The sequence below is a fragment of the Anguilla rostrata genome, chromosome 1 (genome assembly GCF_018555375.3).
Source record: "Anguilla rostrata isolate EN2019 chromosome 1, ASM1855537v3, whole genome shotgun sequence".
In the NCBI taxonomy this organism is placed as follows: domain Eukaryota; kingdom Metazoa; phylum Chordata; class Actinopteri; order Anguilliformes; family Anguillidae; genus Anguilla; species Anguilla rostrata.
Window position 1 is genome coordinate 40338090 of NC_057933.1, and position 22445 is coordinate 40360534.

Sequence of the window (22445 nt, forward strand, 5' to 3'; positions counted from 1 at the left end):
AAGACAGAAGAGCACACCTTTGTACGAAATATTCTGTTTCTGGGCAATCTCATGCATGGAATAGCCTTCATCTCTCAAAACAATTGACTGATGATTTTCTAGAGAAAGCATTTTATTTTTGGCCATTTATTAAACTAAAATTGAACTTTAGAAATGCCAGTGTACTAGATACTGTAGCAACTGAAAGAAAGATATTTTTGGTTTAATTAAACTGCACAATTGTTTTCAGCTGTGCTTAATATAATGGGAGTGCTTTCTCTAGTGCCAAATTGGCACATTAGCATGAATACTTAAGGATTAGGTTGGTACACTGCAATAATGGCTACTGAAAATGAGGCTTTGCAAGCATATGTAAAGATTGAATTAGAAGTTATTTCAAATGGGAATAGTAATTATTAGTATTGTCTTGGCTATATTTATTTTATGAATTTAATGCTACCTTGGTGAGTAAAAGTGTCCGTTTCTTACAAAAACATGAAAATTCCTCTGATTCCAAACTTTTGAATGGTATTGGCTAAAGACAATAGCAAGGTGATGATGTGAAAGTGTGCTCAAAATGTATGCAGTTTTATTGGTATTGTGCACTCAAATACTTTGTATTTAGCATGCATTTAGCAGATGCTCTTATCCAGAGCGACTTACACAACTTGCACACCTCACCAGTAGCACCATTTAATACCATTTAGTATGCTACTGAGAGCTTGCATGTGTAATGTAAAGACTTAGAACAGAGAGTCAGTGGGGCTACATTCTATTACAGAAAAGGTCTCGACAGCAACAGCCCTTGTCATGAACATAATGCTAGAACACCCTGTGACTGTGGCAGAAACCGGGGCCAAGGCATACCTGAATCCCAGCATTGTTATCTGTGGCCCTGGAGATGGTGGCCGCAGAGGAGGTGTGGTTCAGCTCTGCAGGAACAACACAAGTTCTCATAAGCACATTCCCAAGATTGACATGCTGTTCTATTTCCTTAAGCAAATAATGTAGGTGTTTGTGTGAAATTTCAGCCTTCTGGACCAATAAAAGCCCTGTTAAAAGGACACAGCTTTGCACAATGTGGCACGCTTAGCTCAGTGATATTCATGGGCGGCAGCGGCCACTGACCCCTGCAGCGAGCCTGCAGCAGCTGAGTCATGGATTGGGGTGGGGAGTCGGGCTGGGCACTGTGGCCTAGGAAACGCTTCTGTTGCTGCTGTGAGTCGTGCAGTTCCTCCAGCAGCAGCACCTTCCCTGTGATGATGCGCTTTGAGCATAGCTTCTGAACCTACAGAGCAGTGGGAGGAGCCGAGAGCAGGTGGGACAGAGAGAGGAAGGTATATTTCACCAAATTTCAAAACACCCTACGTACCCCAGAAGTCCATTATGCCCTGTGTGTTTTCTAAATGACATGCGTAATAAAATCCATTGAAACTCTAGCCCTTACCAGTTAGAAACGTGAGTACGTATGAGTGTACACATGTGGCTGTTAGAGATTATTGTTAATAACATTTCATTTTCAGAGCATTTCAGTTTTTTCCTTGAAGCTTTTGAGAGCTAGCCTTTTCACTGTAGTTGTGTAAGTTTATTGTTCCAAGTGCCATATCCCCATATGCATTTGTAAGTGCTCATATCTAATTAACAGTATGGGCTGAAATTACAATGGATTTATAATGTCTATGCAGTTTAGAAAATGGTAGTGTGTGCAATTAAAAAAAAAAAAGAAACAGTATTTCCTTATCTGAAGGGAACTGCCACTAAGTGGGAGATCAGCTAGAGTCCAACAACACGCGTGTGGTCAGATTTATCAGATGTACCTGGTCTTTGATTTTCAGGACCAAGTTCTCGTCTCCTTCGATTGGGAAACCGTAGCTTTTCATGAGACTCTCAATGTGTCTTAGAAAAAGAAAGGAACAGTATGAGCAGGGTGAACACTGAATAACTACTGATGGGTAGGAGAGGGTCTCTTAAGAGCTTGTCTTTTTGCGTCTACATCAAGTGGGCCAAATGTTTATCCTGGTGGACTGATGGTCTTCACTATGGCCCAAAAATCTATATTTGACTAAAAACTGCTCATTTTTTATTAGCTTCATCTACAGCTAGGGTCATCTCTCCACCTTCCTGGTATTCAACAACAAGGGAATTCCTTGAGCAGTTAAAGGCAAGAGTTGGTTAACTTGCCCTCTCAGGTCTTGACATGAGCAATCTTGTACATTCAGTTGAATACTTTAATTTCATATTTCAAGATTTGTCTTACATGCTAGCAAGACTGCCTAGAAGTGGGATTTGATTAGTGGGTGGCATCATCCCAATATAAAAACGGAATATTCAATAATGAATCTGACTAAATATTTTTAAAATGTTCACATTTGATCTCCTTCAAAAGCACCTTGAGCCATTTTTTTAATGTTATTTAAGCCCATTTTAACATCTTAGACACCAAAAAGTAATACTTAATATTGGTAATCAAGGCTATTGTCTTAAATAAACCCCCATCAGTGCTGTAGCTTAGCATTATCTGATCAGGGTCACTGTTAAGTCCCTCCAGGGTGAAATATTTAAATGACTGCTCTGGCGAGTGTTAAGTGTTATGCTTCTCTTCGACCTTCACCTGTGGACCTGCGGGTGATTCTCCAGCAGGAGGCGCTGCTGTAAAAGGGGCTGCAGCTCTGGCACGTCAACTCGTAGGATTCTGATGGCCTCACAGGCAGCAATGCGGACCTCAGGCTCCTTCTCACACTGTATGGCCAGCAGCAAGATCTTCTGGAGGGGAGGAGTCAGGCAGCCAATCTCTCCCAGAGCTATAATCAAAAACGGCCCCTGCATCACTGCCCCAAAATGGTGTTCCTTACAAGCCTAGGTTAAATACTTTCTTTGACATATTTCAACTTGGGATGTAAATGGATAATTAAATATTCAGATACTTAGTTGGAATTTCATGCTTATGTAATGTAAACAATAACAAGTAGTTAATTTAAGATTCTTATTCCCATGGAATTTTATAGCCTCTGTTACAGCTAGCTTCCAACCCATTAAATATGTAGATGCTATGCCCTTGAACTCAAGAGGGTGGCATAGCACAGAACGTTCTGAGGTTGACAAATCCACGTGAAAAAAGCTAGGCTACTGCAGTTAACATTTGATAGCTTGTTTGCTCGACAAAATGAAGCAAAGTCATCATAACACTTAGTGGAATTTTTACATAGAAAGAAACTATGAAAATGTAAAGTGCAAATTGTCCAGTACAGTACTCAATAATCATATGAAAGCAAAGCATCCTATGGTAACATTGCGAAATAATTTATTTGAATCTTTCATGAACTTTGATCTCAAGCAGTCACCTGTCATTTATGCTTGGTAGAAAGATGCCTCCCTATTGCTAAGCATGGGCTCCACAGTGTAATGTATTTTACCATGCAACAACTTACTGACAAAACAATGCCTAAAAATCACAACATAAACTGTAACACTCAAGTTGGTAAATCTCTTCTTTTAGGCTGAAAACCCAATCAATCCTCATCTTAATGGGAGCCCCAGTCAATGTTACCTATATCGGGTCTACACTTCAGATAAGGACTGAATCAATTGGCACAGATAAGACTGCCTGTATTGATCAATGGAGTGATCCTTAAAGATTAGGTGATGTGTGGGTTGAAGAAAAAAACAAAAAAGCAATTTTTAAAGTCAGAGACTGGTAAGAAAGTAATCATAAACCAGGTAATGTCTATAAACAAGTACCAATATCATCCATTACCAATTCTACCTGGCCTTGAAAAGATCACAAAAAGACTAAGGCCCAGATTTACTCTAGTAACAATACACATCAATGGACTCTGGTTACAGATCAATAACTAAACTCAACCAATCTTTACTTAAGACAGAAGTTCAGATTACTTGAAACATGAACAAGAAATCCACATGAGCCGAAGTGTGAAAATGGTAGCTTACCATCAATAGCTGCAACTTTAACCCCCCAGACTGGATCATCTTGACTTAACTCAATAAGCTGATTCACAATCTGAAAACAGCAAAAATTTAAATTACATTTAAGACATATATTCTTCAGAAATCTGATGTTCAGTTTATGGGAGAAAAAAAAACAAAGAACAATGCAACTGTAATGTAAAATGCTCACGGGGAACCAAGCCCTGTAGCCTTGCCATTTTTCAGAAGTTTTTGAGGTTCTGAACACAAAGACAGATCCCCTCCTTGTTGGACAGGCGCCCCGACCAACCAGTAGGAGTCGCTAATGTAACGATCAGGACTCATACCCTCACCGGCTTCCCATTTGCGAACACTGCCAAGCCTGAAGTACCGCTGCTTTTACCTCTACACTACCCAGACGGCCCGTACTTTGGTTTTAATTGCATCCGACTCCATTAAGTTCTAAATGTAATTGAAACGGCTAATGACTCCTGACATGTCAAAGCTGCTTGATGCAAAATTTCATAGTGCTAGGCTAAATATTGCCTGAGTAAATGAGGAAAATCCAAAAACTTTTAACATTTATAGTGACTCTCCCCTACTCTACCACGCTGACAATGTGTTCCTCCTAAGAATGTCAACTGCCGCAATGCCAATCTTGTGCCAGAAAGTAGTCAACATCTGCTTTTCCCAGACATCAAAAAACAGCAGCAATTACCTTTGCAGCAACAGCCACCAGCCATGATAAATCAGCTGCATCAGGTCATATGCATAAATTTCCATTCTCTCCTCCCTTATTTTTGCAGTCTAACATCAGAACGCCTTAATATACATATGCATTAAGTCAGATTTTAGGGATGTCACTTTTCTCTCATTTTACCAGCGCAAACTTCCGTGCGGCACTTTAGTAAATATGTGAAAATGCTCTTTGTCCCATTAGCATCTATAAAAGCCCCACAAATCCTTAGTAAATATGGTCCTTAGTCTTTAAAAGCTTGACTAAAGCTGAGAATTATGGGATGGGATATGGCATAATGACAACAAGCTTGGGTTCACCACTTTCCTAGGATGTGTTCAATTGTAGTCATTTTTGGAAGGTTGATGAAACATCTTTTGTATTTCAGCTGTAAATATGGTTTGACAGCTAGACTTAAAGTAACCTATGAAACCTCACCAAATGGAAGTTTGCAGCTTGTGAAAGGTTGAAGATGCACCTAGTCTATCACGTAGGTTTGTGATGAGATGGGGCAGGCAGGTGATCTCACCGCCTGGTCTTTCGTGCACAGTGCAGCGGCGGTCAAACAGGCTTGTTTCCGCACGGCCGCAAAGTCATCCCGGAGGCAGCTCAGGAAGCTGGGCAGTAGCCTGGGCGTCATGATCTTCAGCTGTGCCAGGAGGACCAGAGCTTCCACCCGCAGTAAGGACGGCCCCTCCTCCAGCTGCACCCTAGAAAGGCCACATGCTCTCTCACTCCTCTGTGGGTAGAACAAGGCTGGTCCCACAAGCCCCTCCCATTCACAGGCACTGCCCTATTCAGTACCTCAGCTCATTGTGCAGCTCCCTGCCTCGTCCTAGTGCCCCCAGCGTCTGGGCGGCGGCCTGCCGGGCCTCACTGTGGCAGTCCTTCCACATGAGCTGCGTCAGCTTGTTCACCAGGTCCTGCCACAGGGCACACATCACATGCAGCAAAAATGTATGAAAATACAATGCATAATTCAGATGAGAGATTTTGTTTTGAGAAATGAAAAATCTCCATGACTTTCCCAGAGTAAATAGTAAATTGTGAAAAGGCTTCAGTACTTTGTTGATGGGGCCCTTGAGCTGAGCAATTGTTTTGCAAGCCAGGACTCGGTTTCTCCAGTTAGCGCAGTTCAGCTCCTTGGCCAGCAGGGTACGCACTAGAGTCTGATAAAAAGAGACAATGGCAGTTTCCAAATTGAACAAAAAATGACAAAACTCTATAATTGAGAGAACAAATGACTGTGAAGTCAAGCACATAGGACAACATGAATATTTAATAGTTTTATGAAGATTTTCAGGACAAATCCCATACCTAATCCTACCAGTTGCAAGTCATCATGTGGTCAGAAATACTTTGCCATTGTCAAAGTATCGAGGGTTTAGATGCTATTGGAGTTGTCATCCAAGTGTGCAGATTACTACACGACTATTGTTCAGATGTTCTTTGTAAGAAATGTCCCCCGGGCTCTCCAGGCACAGTTTGTAAGAGAAGACCCACCTCTTCAGATTGCGTCTTGGTTCCCCTACCACCCCACCACATAGCACTCCTATTTTTTATACTAATTCAGGTTATGGTATCTTTCAGTTTTTAGGTTATTGTATTTTGTATGTTTTCTGTTTTCTTCCAAGAGCTTGTTATGTCTGTAATCTGTATGTGTTTTTGGTTTTTGGTTACGCATAATTTGTTTTCATTAGTGCTGTTATGTAATCACTGGTCTGAGAATGCTCTTAGCTAGGTCTGGATTCCATAATCTCTGTTGAACTCAATGTAGGGACTGATACAGAACTGATTCTGCAGAAATGTGGCCATGACTGAAAGGTACAGGTATCCGTGACTGCAAATGTAATAGCCAACATGTTTGTCAAAATTTGGCCAGTGCTGAGACATCATGTCTTCTGATACTTGCCAGGTATTATACACTTTTTGTAAATACCTAATGCATGATGCACAACAGCTCTAAAATCCAGCCCGTCCCAAAAAGTAAAACATCTAACCAAACGAAAACCATCCTAACTGTTTCAGTTATCTTGTCAACAAACAGACGAACACACCAATAAGTTCCAGAGCATGGAACTATAACTATATCCTTGACAGAAAGAGAGAGGAAAAGGAAGAGACAGAAGGTGGGAACTACGCACAGTCTTGCTGCTTATGTTGGCCAGAAGTGCGGTGGCCTGCTCCTGTTCCCTCTGCACCTCACTCCCAAAGAGCCGGGAAAGGAGGACCTGTATGACAGGCAGACTGGTCCCTCCCCCTGCCGCCAGACACTGTGCTGCCAGCCAAATATCTGCATCTGCACCTGTCCAATCCAAGCCACACAAACACCCCAGCAGACCACGCCCATCTCAGGTCACTTCCGCTTCACTTTTGTCTCAGGTTATTTCCACTTCCTCACTTCCTCACTTCCACTTCCACTTCTCCCTGCTTTAGTATTCGTTTTAATCTGTAATAACACCCAATGATCTACCCATTTCCTTGTTCTCTGATTACTCTAATATGAATGGCAATACTGTACATACAATCAGATTTTATGTCACCATATACACGCCCCGTAGCTGACACAAACATGGCATAATTTAATCACTGGTATTTTATTCAGCATACACATTTATATACAGTATTTAACTTTTTGACAACAGCCAACAGAGTTAGGGATTTATTGCATTTCAGGTCAGTTTAGGAAATTAATCGAAATTCAATTACCTGAAAAAGTAAACACAACGTTATGGCCATTTTTCAATTCATAAATGGGTTTTCCATTCATTTTCTGAATTGACTTAATTAAAATGGAATTGACCACAGTCAATGCAAATGGAAGCCATGAAACCCTTGGTTTAAACACATTATTTGAAAATGTAATGGCAAGCTTTCATTTGAACAGGGACTGTTATGTGGGCTTACCTCTCTGGAGTGTACTCTGAAGGATTTCTCTGGCCTGCAGGCTTGGCATGCCCATGGCATACTGGCACACTGCAGCTGCCATTTGAACCCACACATGGTCATCATCCAGGGCAGACAGCAGGAGGGGCTGCAGAACATGGTCAACTTCTCGAACAGGAAATACATAATGCAAGATTTGCATTTAAATGCATAATGCATTTTAAAGCTTAAAATATTAACCATACAAAAGCAGACACTGGGCTTCATGCAAAAAATATGCATATGATCAAATCAAACCTTAAGGCCAAGCATTTAAAAAGACAATTTCCACCTACTTTGCACTAATCTTAAATAAAGCCTTACATTTTGTGGCAAAACAAACCAGAGAGATTATGGCATTATTTGAAGTGCACATGTCTACTATCAAGACTATGCTCCAAAATTTTAGATATATGTGAAGAATTATTCATTTCAGACACATAAATGACTCTACTGTTCGTTACAAAATTCAGACCAGCTAGTGGGAAGGAAACATACACCGTTCACCCCCAACTTGTTTACTACCACAGAAAAAGAAATTGTGCAGATAACTAAAAGCAGTGAAGCATTTTGTTCAGGGCATCCCAAAACCTCTCCAAATTGCACATTTTGGATAATATTTTGAATATGCTACCTACGCTACTGTACAAAATGTTCTCTTCAAACACAGTGTAAAACCGTTTTATCCGACCCAACATAATCGTAAATACATTTTATGACACAATGCTAAGTTGTTTCATGAACGTGTGGGTGCAAACTGTCAGCACAATCTAGGTTACGCCACACTCGTGTTCAGGTGCTTTGTTCTCACTTCATCTTTGAAGACATGTACAAATTGATTCTGTTGGCCCTGCAAGGTCTTGTATTAAACATCTACATCTCATACGCTCAAACATCATCTTCTTAAAGATCTAACCGCTATGTACTCTCCTCTTGGAATGCCGAAATGTAATCATATGTTGAGCTGATCTCTACCACCCTCCTGTAAATTTGGAGAGTGCAGACAAGCACTCAGTATCTTCTGAGATACAAGTCACTGCTGCTTTTCACGTTGCAGTCCCCCTATCAAGCTTGCAGTAGGAGGAGGAGGCTCAATGTGCTGCTCGTGCAGGCAGAAGGTGCCAGACAGACCAGAAAGGATTGCTGGTCTGAACACTAGAACCAAGCCTGACATGGGTCAATAAATAGTTTTTGATTTTATGGCAATGGTGAAAATTCTTAGGCTTCTTTCCAGTACTTTTGCCTACTTAGCAAGTTTAAACGGGCCCTGCGACAGCACACATAATTCACTTTCTCTTGGTCCACACAAATTTTATAAAATGACCCAAAAAATAGTCTAGATCTGGCAACCAGATCTGGACCACCAATGGACTGTCATTCATTTCAGCATAAGGGCCGAGTGAAAGTGATGTGGGCTGTCTCTGGGCCAGACCAAACTTATGATGTGGGGGCTTGTTCATAGAGACGGTATTGTATTGTGACACGCCACTAACTGAATATCCCATACCTGGAGGTGCGCATGTGGCAATATAAAGCAAGAGATGGTTCGCATTTGGGGCTTCCATGCCATACATGTAGTTCAACAAAAATACAAATGTAACTTCCTGATTTCATAGTCTAACTAGAAGAGTGCACTCAGTAGAGTGCAGATCTCTGCCAGGCGTGTTTTCCTTTCACATGGTGATTTGCAGCCAACAACAATAATGCATAAATCAAATATCGTTAGCTAGGTCAGCACCTCAAACAGAGATAACGTTAGCTAAGTTCATTAACCACACACCTACATGGTCATGAAAGACAAACTGTAGCCTAATCTCTGCGGCAGCTAGCATACGTTAACTACGTTACCAACAAAGAGGAAGGCGAGACATGCTAGCTGGTCAAGCAAACGCACCATATTTCATACCACATAATGTTTGAATCTGTGGCAACAAGAAGACATGATTTTAACATTTGAACCTGTGGCAACAAGACATGATTGGTTGTCCCTAGCGGAAATGGGAAAAAAACATTCCAAATGGAAGCACTTGTTTGATCACTTGCGGCCCCTAGGAGAAGTGAGGAGTTAGCACTCAATCTATTTCAATGGACAACAACGATGGAAATTAATTCAAATAAAATACTTGTCGTTGACCGATTTGCAAAATATTCGAGAATTCAGGTCCTTGGCCTGCTGTGAGCGTGCACAACAAATATTAGGCTGATCGGCCCAGTAGTATGCGAGACCAAACGCATGATCCCCTCCAGGCTCACGCCTGGCGGAGATAATAATAGAAACTTAGGAGTCAGGAGTGCTTCTAAGGAATTTAAAATCAGGAACAACCACAATCACTTCTCTCATTGCAAGTGTCTCTGGAAAGCATATTTTAGTCTATTTATAGATAATTATAAGCACACAGTTTTACTGATGTTCAGGGTGAATGCACTCAGATTCAAAATTTATTGGTGCAGTTTATTTGGAACCAGCTTGCTGTCTTGGTTTGACATGCACATAAATAACAGTGGTCTATGTAATGAAATTCAGCCTCTAGACAAACAGAAGGAAGATACATATAATAATACATAATACTGGTCTGAAAATTTATCCTTGTGGTAATTGAACAGTCTGCAAATGATGAATGCCTCTTGTACCAATGCTTGTAAAGTTTTTTCTGTGTTACTAGTGCTGTGAAAAAATTGAGAATTTTAAAGGCAACAGAAAGTACACTTCCTGGAATCATTTTAATTCTTTAAAGCATTTAATGGGGCAAATTCTGCTGTTTCTAATGGCAAAAAATTAAAAAAAAATAAACACTCAGATTGACTAATAAGATGAGAAGAAGAAGTCTAACAGATAGGAAATCTTACCAGTGCTGGGAGGGTCCTGATCCACTCTTGCCCCATATACAGCCCTCAAGGCACAGGTTGCTATGGCCTCCAGCCGAACATTATGATCAGGATCGGAAAACGCTTTCTTCAGCCCCTCAGTGGTAATGTTCAGCCAAGAAGTCTCTAGAATGTGAGGGTTTTGATTTATCAAAGACCAACACTCAGTTCACATTCAACCAGGCTAATGATCATATTGAACTATGTCCTGTCAATGGGAATCTAGTTTGAGCTGTATAAAACCATTACCATAGACATTATTTCCCTTAACCTACAATGAAGCACTTACAAAAATGTGCAAATGGCTGCATAGTTTAATGTAGCTCTGGATGCAGAATACACTGTGATTACCTCTACTGCCAGTAGGCAAGGCAGACATCATGCAAGCGCGCCTGTATGTCTGTTTGTCTTACATTTCTCTGCCTGTATACGGCAGCAGTAATGGGCAAATACTCAATGGAAGCTGGTAAAATGACAGGCTTTGGGACGATTATCAGATTTTATGTTTCATGTTTAAGAATGGTGTGGATACGTACTCAACAATATACCACTCTCGTTAAACATGGAAGGAGTATTCTAATTCTCTGAACCTTATAGTTAAATGTGTGGGCATCAAGAGTGCAATGTTCAGTGTAACCAAAAATGCATTTATAACTGACCTGATGGGCCACCTGTCCTACACCGGTATTACCATCATTCTAAGCCATTTCTATCAATGGTTCCACCACTGATTTTTGTTGTCTTAGGTGATACATATTCTTATGTAAATGGAAAACATAAATTTGGAGGGGTGGTGTGGTTAGGGTTCCATCTGCAGGTGGAGAGGGAGCGGTTCAGCTGGCCTGTAGCCACACCTGTTGGCATTTTTCAGTGGTTGTTAACTGTTTCTATGCTCTGCCTGCAGTGAGACAGGGCCACTGGAATGAGAGACGCACATGGGAGCGACATGCCGTGTAATGCCCTTCCTTACAGTGTGTGTTTTGTTTTATTTCAATATCCGTGTTTTTGTAACAAGCGCACAATAAAGCACGTGTGCGTCCAAGAACGATGGATTGTGTTGGTTTGTGGGGAGGACTGCAAAACCTGTTGCAATAAATGTCTTCAGAATTATACCATATCATTTTGAATAATGAATGAGTGTCTGAAATTGTGCCTCTCTTTCTTTTAAAAGATTTTTGTAGATTTTCTCCCTGGTTTGCATAACAAAATGTTTCACATAGTCCACACTAGCATAGGCAGGGTTTCAATATTACATCATAGAGGTCATCTACACCGAAGAGGCAGCAGCTGCAATGCTGCTTCACACACTGTATATCTCTCTGTGAAGCATACCAAAAGAATCGCAGGAGAGGTTATCTTCACCAGAACTGAATGATGCTTATAAAATGATGTAGAAGGTAAGGTGAGGCCACCATTTGTGATCTGGAAATATAGTAAGTCTAACTGAAAATTTAAACTGTAGTTTCCAGCCAGTTCTCAGATGTATTCATTCTCAATGTGCACAACATTAAACTGCAGATTTTGATTGCTGTGGAAAATTCACCTATTTAGTTAATTGTCTCCCGCTAGCTATTATTGCACTTGTTTATGACATTACTAGGGTGATTAATCCCCACAGGATACATGTTTTTCTTTATAATGAGAAAACTGTTTTACTAAATTGGACTCTGTTTTGATGTCAAACAATTAAAATGGTCATGAATTTCATGTGTTCCAACAATGTGCTCTTCTGCCTCAGCGATTTAAAGTTCAGCAGCTTGCTATGTGAGCTGTATCAGCAGTTCATTAAGCACAAATTGGGCAGCGAATTCTTCTTTCATAGAATAATGTGTAAAGGAAGCAATCTGGTTTGTGAAGCAATAGCCTAATAAGTTGTGGTGAGGGCTGAGCAGAGGTGGAAAATCCACGTTCAAAAAGTAAAAGACCTCGCCAGTATTTGTTTAAATCACCTGGATTTGCTAATTAGTACAATTCTTCAGCCAGGAGGTAGAGCTAATTAGTGAAATCAACTGGCTGAGTTCATGGGTGGAAGAAACAAAGGACTTTTACTTTATGACCCCTGGACATTCCATCTCCGAAATTGAGAGGGGAATACAAGGACCTGGAACATCAAAAAGGTAGTCTATCTATTCAATATTTTGTGATAAAATATAATAGATAGCATGTGTATAAAGGAATATCAATGACAAAATGACAAACTGCTTAATTCGGGAATTTATGTACACAAATTATGTCTTATTCATGACAACTGTATAACAGTGAGCAAAAACCTGAATCTAGACGTCTAGAGTGGAAATGCAGGTTTAAAGACATTTCGACATAAATGGACCACGTTAACCCCAACATAGCTCAGGTTTTATCTGCATATAGCCTGTATAGCCAAATATTGCTAGGTTGTCACCTGAACGCCTAGATGGTGTTTCACCGACTTTTCACCACAAAAATGTTCACTGAGCTGCAGCCTGCTGGAAAACCCACAGGAGAAGTGCAAGAGACGCAGAGCACACAGAACTGGTGTAGACGCACAAATGGCATGCTGTACTGCTTGTGTGTGCCATTTAAACACCAACTGCTACACATGCCATGTAGATGAGCCTAGAGGGCGTGTCACTACAATAAAAAAAGAGTGTGTGTTTTTGAACTTTTCTGGACCACTGTAACCTTTTGTAATTTATCACATGGGAACTTTCTGATAAATTGGTTTATTTAAAACAGAACCCACTGAGTTCTCCTGTGTGATCAGTGTGAGGGAGCATGACCTACCGATCTTCAGTGTGATGATCCACTCCTCCACAGCACAGCGGAGCAGAGAGAGGTCCACAGTGGGGTTGTGGCCAGGTGGCTGCCAGAGTAGCCCTATGATTTTCACATGGGGCAACCTTCTGTCCATCCTGCTGCCATCAGGGGTCCTGGAACTCATCTCTGCAGCACAGTTATTTGTGGAGTCCCCCACCTGCACTCTTGGGACCACTGATAGGACAGCAAACAAGAAACTGTGTCACTGGGGAGAGCTCAGTGCAGCCAGCATTGATCCAAATGACACTATGTCACAAGCCCAAAACACTGGACACTCCTGTCCTGTGTAAACTGTAGCTCTGATATTCTGGTTTATTCATCTGTTCTGTTACTCAAAAGAAACAAACCTGCCAAATTTACAGTTCATTCATTTTCCTACATTGAAACCAGTGCACATGATATCCATATTACACTTGACTAAAATGATTTTTGAAAAATCATTTATGCATCCATTTGGAAGAGTTCACACAATTTTGATGTGCTTTTGAGAATATTAACAAAGATTTCAGATAGTTATTAAGATGATTTACATAAATTGATAAAACACTTCTGTATTCATACAGATTCCTCTTTCATTCATTCATTCATTCATTCATTGCATGCCTGCTCATTCTATGTTTACCACTTCCACAATTATACTTGGTTTATGTAATGCTTTTGGATATTATTATTATTATTCTTATGATTATTATTATTATTGTGGCAAAAAGTATACCATTTTAAAAATGTATGTTTGATACACTCCATTTCCAAATGTATGTGGACACCCCTTCTAATTAGAGGTTTTTGCTATTTCAGCCATACCCATTGCTAAGGTTCATAAAATCAAAACATGAACTCATGCAATCTCTATTGACAAACATTGGCAGCAGAATGGGTTGTACTGAAGAGCTCAGTGACTTTCAATGTGGCACTGTCATAGGATGCCACCTTTTCAAAAAGCCAGTGTGTCAAATTTCTGCCATGCTAGAGCTGTCCCAGTAAACTGCAAGTGCTGTTATTGTGAAGTGGAAACGTATAGGAGCGACAGCAGCTCAGCCTCAGCCGCTAAGCAGTAGGCCACACAAGCTCACAGAACGTGACCACCGAGTGCTAAAGCATGCAGCGCTTAAAGATAATCTGTTCTCGGTTGCAACACTCATGAAATAGGTTTCCATGGTTGAGCAGCCATACACAAGCCTAAGATGAGCAATGCCAGTGGTGTGGTGTAAAGCACACTGCTATTGGACTCTGGAGCAGTGCAAGTGCGTTCTTTGGAGTGATGAATCAAGATTCACTCTCTGACACTCAGGCAGAATGCATAGTGCCAGCTGCACAGGCCCAAATAGTGGCAACTGTAAAATTTGGTGGTGGAGGAATAATGGCCTGGGGCTATTTTTCATGGTTTGGGCTAGGCCCCTTAGTTCCAGTGAAGGGATGGGGAAGGCCCTTTCTTATTTCAGCATAACAATGCCCCCTCGCACAAAGCAAGGATCATAAAGAAATGGTTTGCTGAGTCTGGCCTGCACAGAGCTCTGACCTCTACCCCACCAAATATCTTTGGGATGAACTGAAATGCCTACTGTGAGCCAGGCCTTAATTTTTATCATTCGAATGCACCCAGCAAGCAGCTCAGAGAGTTATCTCTGATTCCTATGAGTCAAAGCAATCAGAACACAGATGTTTGCAGGAGTTAACCCTATTTTACTTTACACAGTACATCCCCCTCATTTGACATGAATTTACTCACATGATCCTTTTCCTATTTGAAACAGAAATGCTAATGGAGATAATGGGCATGATGAGTTCTGACCTCCTGCCTCAGGGAGCTCAGTCCCCTTCTCTGTTCCACAGGGGAAACCTTGCTGGCGGTGCTTCTGGTGCTGTGCATCGCTGTCCACAGTGACGCCATTCTGCTTCTTCGTACTGCCCCGGAGCTCTGGCAACAATATGCCTGTAATACAGAACAATGAGCCACACCCAGGCACCTTTAAACCAGCCAGTCAGTCGACAATTATGGCTACATTTAGCAGTTATTATCCATAATGACACATGCACTTTTTTAAACATACAATCAGATTATACAGCTGGATATTTTAATGGGGCAATCAGGTTAATTACAGTGCTCAAGGGTACAATAACAGCATCTGTACTGTCTGTCTGTGGGCCCATGGCTAGGTCACACTCATTTATTGCTGACCCCTTTTTCTATAGTTAAACACACCAAGGTTTTGCAGTTAAATATGTCTGAATTACACTTAAGTGTCTACAGAACAAACAGATGCATGCCATTCCCCTGTGTCTACTTTCAAGGAATGTTTTCATATCACTCCTGTCAAATGGCCTGCCCCATGTCATAAAGCATTGAAACCCTCTCCAGCTTAATGTTTTGTAATCAAAACACTGTATGTCTGGAGTTATGGACAAATTGGACCAGAGCCCTACAGTCATTAAGTATAAAAGCCTTGATATAATAAGAGAGGAAGCGATCAGAACACAAGTCGAATGTCATACCAGCGATGGGTAGCTGTTGGGAGCTGTTCTCAGTCTGGCTGACATAGTTGCTTGTGTGGGGGCTCAGGCAATCCCGAAACTGCAGGGGGGTTTCAGTGTATTTGATGGGCGCAGAGGTCATAGTTGATTTGGATGTGCTGTGCTCATTTGTATGGACAGAGGGAAGGGAGATCCATGGCACTCTGGATTGGGCAGATTGAGGAGGCGTCTGAATGAAATGGAATATAACTACGCACAGTTTAATAACAGGAGGCTCAATTCACACAGGTACAGTCATGAAAGAATTTTTTTTTTAAATGTATTGGAATAACTACAATCAGCATTTAAAAAAAGAATATTGCTCTATATGTCAGGAATGTAAGATGAGAAAATTCATACGATATTGTGGCAGCTCTGTCTGGGAGAGGGAATCAGACTGAGCCCTCCCACTGGTTAGAGTTTTGAGTTTTAACAAACCTTTATTGTACAATATACTGTATGCCACCATTCAGCACATCAAAATAAAGATACCACCAAATCAAAAAGAACAACAAGTACCAAGACACACACACACACAAGCAAAACAAACATAAAAAAGAAAAAGGAAAGGAGAAAAATTTGAACAAAGCAATAGAATGCAAAACAGAAATAAACACATAACCATTTGCATCACCATCAGCTTAGTATGTTGTTAAATATTACATCTCCTTCCTCCAGACTACACACAACCTCCCCATGGCACCACCCATCCTGAAAAACACTGTCCTGCATCCTTATATAACACTCAAAGTCAATGGCAACTCTCAATCTGACAACAGATTCAAACAGCTCAGTGATGTACACCTGTTTTTACTTCTTCCTGCTGAGGTACACAGTCGTCTCAGCCTCTCCCAACAAGTAATTAACAATGCAGCCCACTGTTCTTTTTTCTTGCTGCTGTGAATACCAAAAATAAACGCCAGAACTGTGAAGACTTCCCCAAGTGCAGCCACCAATGAGCTAACCATACTTTAAAGGGGACCCAGCCTAACACAGTCTTTAAAACACAGTCTTTTAAAAGTGAAATTGTCTCTCTAACACCACAGAAAGGGAAGCCCCTGTCCACTGTGGGGTTCACGAGAAAAACAAATGCATTGACTGGTACAACCCCATGGAGAACTCTCTACAGCAAGTCCCCTGCATACTTCAGCAAGGGCAGTTTATACAAGTCAGTCCATGCAGGCCGCACCTCTGGCCCCACCTCCAAGCTTGCCCTCCAGGGGGTGTCAACCCTGTTACCCAATCTGTCTCTGTTGAGCACTTTGAACTAAATTCTGTATAGCCTCTGGCTGCCTGCAGAGTGTAGAGCAGTTAAATCTCCCTGCAGTGGCAGGTACCAGCAGCAGCCTAGGAAACAGCTCCTCCATGTCAGTGTCCCAACCTTCCCCCTCCTGCAGTAGCCTCCAGTCTTCTGTGGTCAAGACTCTCTTATACCGCTCCAGCATCTGGTCAGCCACCCATGTCGACCTCATTCCCATCCACTCAGCCAACTTCCCAGCCTCTGTAAGGTTCCTCCCTGCCAGCTCAACCAGTTGCCCTAAAGTAACAAGGCTAGCCACTTTTAAAAGGTCAGATAGCCCTGGAATAGCCGCCGTGATAGTGTCCAGCCGTGCTCCATACAGCAACAGCTCTTCCAGGAGCCACTTCACAGATACAAGTGAGGATGATCTCACCACATCCATCTGCCCCCACACTCTTAGCAGACATTTGTAAAAAGGTGGCACATCCTTTTTCTGTTCTGAGGTCAACCAGAAACAGAGGAAACCCTAAATTCTACGTTTGTCTCAGGACGACCTCAGCAAGCTGCCTCCATACATTTCTACCCCTTGCGTACAGTAACCTTTAAATCCACTGTCTAAATGCTGCTGTTCTACTGGCCAGATTAACTAACCCTTGACCACCCTCCTTCTGTGGTATAAACAAAACATTCTGTGAAACCCAGTGATAACCTTCTCAGAAAAAATCTACAAGAAATGCCTGAATCTCAGCTAACAGGCCAGCAGGTGGCTCTAGAAATGCTAGCCTATGCCAAAGTGCTGAAGCCACCAGGTTATTTACAATGAGGGCTCGCCCTCTATATGAGAGGTGTGGAACTAGCCAGTTACACCTGCTTAAGCAACCCTGGACAGCCTCCAGGACACCCTCTCAGTTATTCTGCATGACATGTCTTCCGCCAGGTACACCCCTAGATACCTGAAACCATCAAGTAGATGCATTTTGAAAGTCCACAGTTTGGCTAAAAATCAGTCTTTTTATTTTTCCTTACGTCATTTTAATTTATTTTGATCCAAAACCCCATGAAGGAGAAAGGTAAAGGATTTTGTTCAATTGTGCTATCTGTCCCCTTGTGTGCTCTTCTCAAAAGATGAATAAATATTATGGTATGCAGCAGAACAACCTGCGTCTCCCAGGGGTCATGGCTTATGACAAATAAATTATTACAATATAATAAGGAAATACATGCCATGCTTTTCATTATCCCCCATCTCCAGCAGAAAACATGGTGGCTTGTCTTCAATCATGCTTACAAGGGACATTTATTGAAGTGTACATGCCTGTGGCATGCAGGCAGTGGAGCATGCTTGCCTATGCCTACTGGGAGGGTTATTTTAGAGTGGGGTCTACTTGCCTATGGTCTACAGGGAGGGTTGTTTTTGAGTGGGGTCTACTTTCCTATGGTCTACTAGGAGGGTTGTTTTTGGGTGGGGTCTACTTTCCTATGGTCTACGGGGAGGGTTGTTTTTGAGTGGGGTCTACTTGCCTATGGTCTACGGGGAGGGTTGTTTTAGAGTGGGGTTTACTTGCCTATGGTCTACTGTTAGAGTTAGTTTAGAGTGGGGTCTACTTGCCTATGGCCTACGGGGAGGGCTGTTTTAGAGTGGGGTCTACTTGCCTATGGTCTACTGGGGGGACTGCTTTTGAGTGGGGTCTACTTGCCTATGGTCTACGGGGAGGGCTGTTTTAGAGTGGGGTCTACTTGCCTATGGTCTACTGGGGGGACTGCTTTTGAGTGGGGTCTACTTGCCTATGGTCTACGGGGAGGGCTGTTTTAGAGTGGGGTCTACTTGCCTATGGTCTACGGGGAGGGCTATTTTAGAGTGGGGTCTACTTGCCTGTGGTGCTTTGGAAGAAGAGTTTTAGGCTGGTTAATGTGTGCAGCCTCCATGAGGAGATCTTGGTCTCTGCTCAAGTTTTCATGGCTCACAAGGGCCTCACAGATGAGGCTGCCAGCATACCCCTTCAGCCCAGACTGCAGCTGTGGTTTGATTTGGCACTGCTCTGGAATCTGGCGCTGCTCTAGGATCTGTCGCTGCTGTGGTATCCTCTCAGGAATGGTCCTGGTTGGTTTCTTGTCCCTGTAGCTGCTCTGGTCCTTCCTGCTCCCTCTATCTGCTAGAGGCCGCTTTTGGGAAAGAGTTATAATTGAATCCTGTGCTGTCACAAAGATGGTCTGGTGAGGAAGTGGGACAAGGGGACCTACTGGATGTTCCCTGCCAACATGGGCCCCCACGTGGACAGGAGGTGAGGACTGCTGGGGGAGGTGTCTAAGGTCTACTGTCCTCCGGGCTTTTGGCTTGCTCTTGGTGGCTGGTGGTCCAAAGCTGCAGAAGAGCCAGCGGAAATCTGTCTGGCTGTATGGGATTGTTTCAGCAGCCCTCTCCCACACAACATCCTGGGAGAAACTCAGGCTGTGGGTGGTGCTCTGAAGAAGCTGCATGAACAGTTGATTTTGTCTCATATTCTGAAGGTCACCAACGTTCACTAGGGAGTTCTGACTCTGGAGAAGGTCCATTTTGCTTTGTTTCTGTTGTAGAAAGTCAAGCATAAAAAAGAAATAGCAATTTTAAGAGTTGGCTCATTTGTTAGCCTCACTATGATTTAGTTTGCTAATGAGAAATACGATTGAGAGCAAACATACACAAGAAATGAGTGCATGGTTACAAACAGGTCTCCTTACAACGTACAAATTAATTTCTGCCATCCTGTTCCCCCTCTGCTTCCATATTAGCATTTCATTCTAAATAAAGTTAAAGGGAAGTACATCTGAAAATTCTAGTACTGCTACTTTCAAATTCAAAGATGTGTGGTGTCTGTAATTTGTCACAGTAACAAAACGATCAACTTGCACTTGTTATTGAATGCTCTATGGTTACAAATTCAGGAGAGCATTATTTTAATACATGTATGATGTAAAGTTAAGGAAGAAGAATGTTACATTTTTTTGGAAAAAAAGAAAAACAAAGCCAAAGTCAAAGTCTTCAGTGTAAAATCAACCCTGATTTAGTGATTTTAACTCTAATACAGTGCATATTATCCCAATAGGACTCTATTTAATACTGCTAGAACTCTAGAAACTTTTCTGTGGTCCAAAATACCTATTTTTGTATTGGCAGTCATTATTTTAATGCTTACACAAGACAAGTAACATAATGCTGAAATATTATGTGAACCCCCAACTGAAAAACCACCTATTCTCCCTTATTATTATTATTATTATTTAAATTCTATTTTCAAGAATTGTAAGGTGCTATGCATAGTTCTGGAATGGAATTCCTGAGGTTATTATGCAGTGGTACAATAAAAGAACAACTGTTATGATTTTGTTGCCACTGCAGTAGTCTACCTAGGCAGCAGTGTCGTAAGCTACGTTAACTAGTAGTCAATCACAGACAGGTCTTCAAGTTTTATGCGCAAATGTAGGCTAACTACACACATCAATCAAATATTTTGCAATGAATGCTATTAGGCACATTTAGTTAAATTACACTTTCCGTTAGTTAACATTTCTGTCCTTGGACACAGTATTTCATACCGGCAAGCGTTGGTAGATGTCCGCATTCTTCTCCGTGAAATCCCTGTTTGGTACTCTGAACGCGACATAGCTACAAAGCTACACTTACTGTTGACGACGTTGTCATGCCAACGTTGAAGTTCCTCCTCATTGTTATTCCTAACCTTCAAGTAACCGGTTTTATTTTATTTTCCACGTCAAATTATATTGTTTATTTTTTTCTTCGTCATAGCTTAATAATAATAATAATAATAATAATAATTTAGTTGTTAATTCTAAAGCCAATTTTATTCTGCATTAGAATAATTTATATGTAGGACAACAAATACTATTATTGTGGCCATCACAATAATAGTAAAACAGTTTCAGCAGGGTTCAGTTTTCATCTGGTGGCTTGGGAGGGAGTTGGGCGGACACGGTGGCACAGTGGTTAGCACTGTTGCCTCACAGCAAGAAGGTTGTGGATTTGAATCTCGGCTTGGGTCTTTCTGTGCGGAGTTTGCTCCGGGTACTCCGGTTTCCTCCCACACTCAAAGACATGCATGTTAGGTGCACTCCTGCAGTTGCCCTTGACCAAGGCGCTGGCCTCAGAACTGGAGTTGGTTCCCGGGCGCTGCACTGTGACTGCCCACTGCTCCTAAGTAACTAGGATGGGTCAAAATGCAGAGGAAAAATTACCCCATGGGGTTCAGTAAAGTATATCTTATCTCCTATCCTGCTACATCCATAACTGTATACTAGGGACATAATATGACCTAAACTATTATTACATTCATTCTTAGCATTATTACATATGTTGTTATATTTGTCAATCGTGTATACTGGTAGTAAAATAAATCATTACAAATATTATTTATAATTGTTGTTATTGTGGTTATTATCAATAATTTCATGGAACCTATTCTGTGTCCCCAAGGTCTCATTGCAAGACTGTGTACCAAGTTTGGTGCCAATAGACTAAAGTGTTACAGAGATATTGCCACTCATCCTTTATGACAGCTTCACCGCCAAATTCATTGGATAGTTGCAGCCATATTTTTTGGCCAAGCATCTATCTTTTAAAGGCTCTTAAAGACAATGCTTCAAAGAGCTAATACCTAAATTTACAGCTAGATTGTGCCACAATTCAAAGAGGAGAGGATTTAAAACAAATTTCATGAAACTTGGTGGATACCCCTTAGACCTCCTGGCATAGAGAGCTACCAAAGTTTGGTATCAATACATTACAGAGATATGGCTCACTTCCTGTTTGATGCCTTCACTATCAAATTTGTTTGTTTACAGTGGCCATTTTGTTTGACCTAGCAACACCATTTAACAACTTTTGGTCAGTCTACTCTGAATTTCATACATGCCAAATATTGTGTTGGTCTGGTCAATGGTATAGGAGGAGGTATTCAAAATATGTTTTTCATAAAACTCAAAATGCTGGAAAAACCAATATGGCAGAAACTGACAGGGGTGGGTGCATTAAATTCAGCAGGTCACGAATCACATCTCTCGGTCAAATAGTTCAAAAGTAACAGTCAAAGTCCAAGTTTGGCTTGTTGGTGGCACTAGAGGCCCAATGTACTGACCCCAAATTTTGTGAGGTGAAACCTTGGACTGTCCTCTATCGGTGCGCCAAATTTCACCAAAATCCTTATTTTTAGTAATTGTGAAAAAAACTAACAAATACAATACACACTTACACACCTATGGTACTTGGCCCCTAATAATAAATACTTCCAGTTTATCGATGACGTCTACATCAGTGGATTGCAATTTTTTTGCAATTTGGTGCCCTTTGGTTAACAGACCAGACAAATATATATATATATTTAAAAGCCTCAATTTTTTAACCTAGTGGAAAACATTGTGATTTATAAACAAAAGCCTGCAGATAAGCTAACCACACCTTTTAATTCAATTGTATTT

At 41.4% G+C, this 22445-nt stretch overlaps 1 protein-coding gene across 2 annotated transcripts; it reads right to left on the reverse strand.

Moving 5' to 3' along the window:
- Positions 1-6: 6 nt before the first annotated feature.
- Positions 7-17785, reverse strand: heatr4 (HEAT repeat containing 4). 2 transcript variants are annotated; one of them, XM_064336880.1, is made up of 14 exons: positions 15719-17776; positions 15018-15158; positions 13193-13399; positions 10412-10555; positions 7547-7690; positions 6784-6944; positions 5704-5808; positions 5444-5562; positions 5169-5349; positions 3928-3997; positions 2591-2780; positions 1797-1875; positions 1108-1267; positions 7-911 (listed from the first exon to the last, which is right to left on the reverse strand). In XM_064336880.1, exons 1-14 carry the CDS (start codon positions 15837-15839, stop codon positions 802-804), a joined length of 1932 nt encoding a protein of 643 aa, XP_064192950.1. In that variant the 5' UTR covers positions 15840-17776; the 3' UTR covers positions 7-801. The 2 variants fall into 2 exon arrangements, 1 of the variants encoding a protein (XP_064192950.1); XR_010330186.1 differs by lacking the exon at positions 7-911 and having other exon boundaries at positions 1210-1267; positions 2585-2780; positions 15719-17785.
- Between the last annotated feature and the right edge of the window lie 4660 nt (positions 17786-22445).

Bases quoted from the DNA above. Each gene is read 5' to 3' on its own strand.
- heatr4 (XM_064336880.1), bottom strand. From the start codon at position 15,839: ATGACCTCTGCGCCCATCAAATACACTGAAACCCCCCTGCAGTTTCGG. The intron at 5,809-6,783 runs GTGCGTAGTTCC...TCTTTTTATCAG, and splicing joins CCAACATAAGCAGCAAGACT to ACTCTAGTGCGTACCCTGCT. The intron at 5,350-5,443 runs GTACTGAATAGG...TGGCCTTTCTAG, and splicing joins GAGCTGCACAATGAGCTGAG to GGTGCAGCTGGAGGAGGGGC.